Source organism: Gavialis gangeticus, unplaced genomic scaffold (genome assembly GCF_001723915.1).
Source record: "Gavialis gangeticus isolate Ggan-Ray unplaced genomic scaffold, GavGan_comp1, whole genome shotgun sequence".
NCBI lineage: Eukaryota > Metazoa > Chordata > Crocodylia > Gavialidae > Gavialis > Gavialis gangeticus.
The window spans coordinates 48,128,766-48,134,771 of NW_017729022.1; the positions used below are offsets into that span (position 1 = coordinate 48,128,766).

Here is a 6,006-nt window from a genome sequence, read left to right on the forward strand (position 1 = left end):
GTCTCAAGTTGCAACAAGGGAAGTTTAGGTTAGATATTAAGGGGGGAAGCCTCTCAGGAGGAGGGTAATAAAGCCAGAGAGGCTGTGGACTGTCCATCGTGGGAGATTTAAGATGTGGCTAAACAAAGCCTCAGCTAGGATGATCCAGTTGGGAATAGCCCTGCTCTGAGCAAGGGGCTGCACTGGAGACCTCCTGAGCCCCCTTCCACCCTAGGACTGCAGAGCAGGCTACAGACACAGCAGGCGCAGTCCCCAGCACGGCACAGCCACTCTGAGCAGCGCCCGCTCATGTTGGGGCAAGTCCCCACCTCCCAGGGACGGCCCCCGCCAGCACCCAGCAGGGACCTCGGAGCCCGGGCAGCTCGCGTCTCCCTGCTAGGGACAAAGTGGCAGGGGAGGAGGAGCAGAGGGCCCAGCCCCGTGCCCCACCGGGGCTGAAGAGCGAAGGGCTTGATTATGAGCCTCGCCGAGTATGGACGTGCCCCCCAGCCCCAGCGGCTCGCGGAGGGGCCGGGTGCCGGGCGACTGGCGCCCCGCGCCGCCCCTCACCTGCCAGCAGCTCCTGCAGGCTCTGGTTGAAGGTCTGCAGCTGCCGCTCGTTCATCAGCCCCTTGGTCCGCAGGAACTTGGAGATGAAGCCCACGGCCGCGGCGATCTCGCGGATCATGGTGGCCCGGGTGTACAGCGCGGGATGCATGGGGGCGGCAGCCGGCCGGCTCGCTCTAGGGGGCGGCGGCGCCCGGCTCACGGCCCGGGGGCTGCAGGAGCCGCCGCCGCCTCCTCCTCCGCCCCCGCCGCCGCCGCTTCTTCCTCCCGCTCCGGCTGCAGCGCTGCGGCGGCGGCACCGTCAGCACCGCGCGCATCTCCCGCGGAGAGGAGCTGCCCCCTGCGCGCCGCCTCTTATAGCCCTGCCCGACCGGAAGTGGCGTCGGGGGGCCGAGCCGCTGGGGCAGTCAATCTCACGATCGCACCATTGTGACGTCAGGGAGGGAGGAGGCTGGGAGGCTGGGCAGGGGTGACGTAATCTGGTTGTAAACAAATAGAGCCTGGGAGCTGAGGAGGGCTACAGCGCCCTGGGGGCTGCGCTGGGGGCGGGGAGTGCGCACCAGCCTCATAAACAAGAGGGAGAGCAGAGACGTGCGCGCGCGCGCGCAGCGAGTCGCGATGCGGAAAGATACGGCCCGGGGGGTTGGTTTTTAAATGAAAAGCTTAGATGTCTATCCGGAGAGGAAGAGCAGTGCCCACAGGCAGGTCCGCGCTCCCCTCCGGTCCATGTGTACTGATGTTTTGTATGTAACTTCGATGTACCTACTCCATGCCAAGGCAGGATTGGTATTCAAAGGTGCAAGGCTATAAAGAGCCCAACCAAAAACAGATATATAGATCTCTCACACTCTAGACACACACACACACAAATATATGTGTGTGTGCATGTACATGGGCAGTATAGAGACAAGACCCAGGCAGAGCCAGTGCCTAGCCATACATATCTACAGAGAGAGAAATAGAGCCCAACCAAAAATATATAGAGCTATAGGTCTCTCTCTCCACATACACACACATACATAAATATATTTGTGTGTGTGTACATGTACATGCATAAACAGTATAGAGACAAGACCCAGGCAGAGAGCCAGTGCCTAGCCATACATATCTACACAGAGAGAAATACCTACCTAGAGAGAGAGAAACATGTTTGAACATGCAGGACACATTCACTGTTTGAGTGCAGAAATACCTTTGTACATGTGGAGAATACATAAGCAGAGCCCTTCCCTGTCCACCGTGCTATAATCCTATAGAGATCTATGGAATCTATATGATGTGTGTGTACATTTCTCTCTCCGAATGCATACATTATATCAAGGGAAATATAAACACAGCCCACCTGGATTCAGTATAGCTACACAGGGCTCTTTGTGTATAGAGTGAAGGGTGGGGGGAGGAGAAAAAGGTCTACTTACACATGCGTACCACTAATATGTGGAGTATAGTTTCAATACATGAACACAGAGGGAGGGAGAGAAAAAAAAGTGTGTGGAGGGGGTCTACTTACACGCACCACTGGTAATAGATGGAGTATAGATTCAGTACAGGAACAGAGAGGGAGGGAGGGAGAGTGTGAGAGGTCTGCTTACATATATAAACTGGTAATGTATGGAGCATTGATTCAATATATGTACAGAGAGAGAGAGGTCTCTTTATACATACATACCAGTAATATATGGAGTATAGATTGAGTACATGAACACAAAGGGAGGGAAAGAGGAAGAGATTGCTAGAGGGGGCTGTCTACTTACACACACATTACATACAGGTAATAATATATCGAGTATAGATTCAATACATGAACACAGAAGCCGGGAGAAAGAGACAGAGAGAGGTCTGCTTACATATACATACTGGCACTATGTGGAGTATAGATTCAATAAATGAACAGAGAGAGAGAGACAGAGTGAGGTCTCCTTACACATACATACTGGTAATATATGGAGTATAGATTCAGCACATGAACAGAGATGCATGTATTAATGATGAACAAAGGAGCACCTACTCAGGGAATATAAACACATGTTTGGAGTAAACTTTGTTTATGGATTATATGTTTCAATGTTTTGATATTTAATGTCATAGTTCACTACAGGTACATAAAAATAGTGTCATTTAAATAGGATGTTAGATTGCAAACAGTCCTAGATATTCTTTCTAGGATAAGATGCATGTTATGGAAGCTATATTATTATCCTAAGCTTAGTAGTTAATTTGTCTACAGACAATATGGCAATTGTACTCTTTGTGTGTGTGTTGATATATTGCATTTACAAGCAAGTTATGCCTGTCTTGGGGTGGGGGAGGGGTCAGTGTTCTTTTGTTCCTGTTCTGTTTTTAAGCATAAGACCAGAGTTGCGGAGAATATGAGTGGTAAAGATAACAAGGGTTTGAAAGAGGAACTGATCAGTGGTACTGTTCCAGTTTCTCTTGGGCTATTCATAGAATACATTGTGTAGCAAGAGTCATAACCTAATTTTTGGTGTGTATGTGTTTTTGAAATCCCCATTAGATTTTTAACTAATTGTACAAAAACTCTATATTTATTTACTATGAACTACTGAAGTGATATCACCTATGAAGAGCTGCAGTGATCTCATCATTTAAAGTCCTTTAAATGTGAATCACTGGCCCTTGTCTAGGTTTGGGTTAGAGTTAGGCTTGGTAGACCTAGCTTGCTGTGTCTATGCCCACGGTACTTGCTTGCTGCACTACTGTTGCTCTGAGCTCCTTACAAGTCCAGGAACTTCTGGGAATGTGCAATTTTTCTTCCTTTCTGTGATCCTTTTCCAGCTATCTCCTCCTCCTTTAACTAGAGGCATAACAGGGCAGCTCCACACCCTGGGCAGCAACCGTAGATGACGCATCAGTGTTGACAGTGTGGAGCACAACTTCATGCCACTGCTCCCGGGCACTCCTGGGCTCTGACCAGGCTGCAGCCCCATACCCCGCCATCAGCACAGAAATTACACTGCAGCCACCCCCATCCTCGCGGCTGCTGGGCCCTGGCCCTAGCCAGGCTGAAGCCCCATGCCCCACCACTGGTGCAGAAATCTGGAGGGAAATGTGCCCCCTCCACACACCACCTATGACAGCAGCAGTGCATGGCGGTTGCACTGCCAATGGTGGTGGCACAGCCAGCTACTAATTGTGATGCATGCCATTTTTGCACACCTTCTCCTGAAAGGTGGCAACCAGGGCTGCTACCCTGGTCATCTTCCCCTCACACCCAATTACACTGCTGCCCCTGGCAGTCCTCAGATGTAAAGACTTTAGCATAGTCAGGGGTGCAAGGTAGTGACTATTAGCTCTGATGGTACTGTTCCACATGCCAAGGCAGTGGTGATCATTGCTGAGTCAGAAGGATATCTCAGTTCGCAGCAGTTCACTAGGCCACACCTTGGGTGAGGAGGATAAAAATAAATATTGAACAACCTCCATGAGTACAGTTCGTCCTACACACTAAATGAGGCAGGAGTCCTTCAGAAAACTCATGCATGATCATGCGATTTCAGACTATTGGTATGCATAAGCATTATACAGTTGAAATAAGATTGCACATGCAACCCTAATTCTAATATTTTCTAACTGGTGAGTGCCTGACTTTGTCCCCTTCAAAACATTCTTTTAACACTGTTTTTCCAGGAACTGTGGGACTCTCTGTTAGTCTGAAGAGTACCTAGCACATTATGGATTCTGCCCTAATAGAAGCAAATAATAATACAGTAAAATGGATGCTTTTATCTTACCATATTACGTACATTTTAAAACACCCACAATAAAGCTAAACAAACCTATCTTACTGATGAAGACTGATGATTGATGAAGTCTAATGGTAGCTGAGAAAGATTTGCAAACTGAGAATAGGTGAACCAAAATTACTTTTATTCTTTTTAACTGTTATGGTCTTAGAGTCTCCGGACTAATCCATACTTCTTTTTTATGTATAAATAAAAATGGAATATGTACTGTATATATTAACTTTAAGTTTTTTTGGAAATAATTCCTACCAGAATAAGAAAATACAAAAAAAAGTGGTGTAGTAGTACAGTTTTTATGCAGTCCCTTGTTAAAATCTTTCAGAGTGGTGAGCAATTACATCTGCACTCCTTGTATTAATCTACTCTTCTTTAAGGCTGTGATTTTTTGGCATTTGGCATTGACCTGATAAACAAACAGGAGCTGAAAAATCAATGGCAATTGTTACTGAAAAATTTTGTTTGTGCCTTAGATTGGTGAAGGGGTACTGTCTCCTCTATGCCTATTCCAAGATATGCTGTATGCTATATGCAAAAAATATTGCATGGTAACAATCTGCTTTTGTTATAAAGGAAGATATTTTTAATGTAGGTTGACATTATAAAATGCCACATTAGTGTTGTTCTTTATCAAGCATTTTTAAGCCGATGGCAAGGTTGTTCCTTTTTTTTCCCCCTTGTGTATGGAAAAGCTTGTTTGGTGTGATGTGGAAGATATGCGCTGATATGTTGTTTCTCTTTACTTTTTGTTCTGTGGTGAACAGCATGTAATACACCTCTGCAATGAGGCAGAATTGAGTGCTCTTCAGTTTTGCTTTGGGCCTTTCCCTTCACCTAGACACTATTGTGTTAATCCATGTCTGTTTATACTGGAATAACTGTTGATTGCTCCTCTCCCTACCCAGCCTTCACCCCAAAGAGAGAAGCCTTGTTTGTGAAAACATTAAGTAGCCTGGTGTTAATCAGGTAAAAGAAAAGAAACTGAATGCTTACCAGACTGAAGATAAAACAAGTTTCTATATTAGCATGTCATTAGCACCAGATCTTGCAAACCCTGGCTCACAGGAGCAGTCCTGTTAAAACGGATGGGATAACATGCATGAGTACAAGGTTGCAGAATCAGTCCTCATAATGAAACACACATCATTTCATTAACAGAAAGGGTAGGACAACTGAAAAATCCCAAAGGCTACAAGTAAGAAGCTATTTAAACCATTACAGACCTCAGAAAACTAATTTCAGTACAACCAGCTCAGGAAATCATAGGACGACAAATTCTGCCACTCTTATTTCACACAGGCTAGTACTTGCTCCATGAATAATCACATTGATTTCCAAGGGACTGTCCCTGGGGGAGGTACTACTTAGGGTGAGTAAAGAATGGTAGAATCTGACCCAAAAGGATTAATCTGAAGGGTTCTGTGTTCTTTCTTTGTTTTCCAAATCCATTAGAGAATGATGGGATAGCATGCATGTGTGACAGCTAAAAAGCTGATTTAAAAAAAAGGCACTAGTAATTTGTTTTTGTTAGGAAGATATCTAATTCCAGTATAAAATAGCAGGTGGCTGAAGCAAATGTGGTACTTGGTTTCAATAATGCAAACATCATTTTGATCTAACAACAAATGGAGAGATTAGAAAGTACAGTATGAACTGATTATTTTAAGGCTTTGTCATAGATAATAGAGGCTCACTTGCA

At 45.8% G+C, this 6,006-nt stretch overlaps 1 protein-coding gene across 1 annotated transcript in view; it reads right to left on the reverse strand.

The window, feature by feature from the left end:
* Positions 1 to 876, reverse strand: part of BTG1 (BTG anti-proliferation factor 1) — a 3,186-nt gene extending 2,310 nt beyond the window's left edge. The window contains exon 1 of the mRNA XM_019514858.1: positions 550 to 876. Within this exon, the coding sequence (XP_019370403.1) occupies positions 550 to 697 (148 nt within the window). The 5' untranslated portion in view covers positions 698 to 876. The remainder of the gene's footprint in view (positions 1 to 549) is intronic.
* Between the last annotated feature and the right edge of the window lie 5,130 nt (positions 877 to 6,006).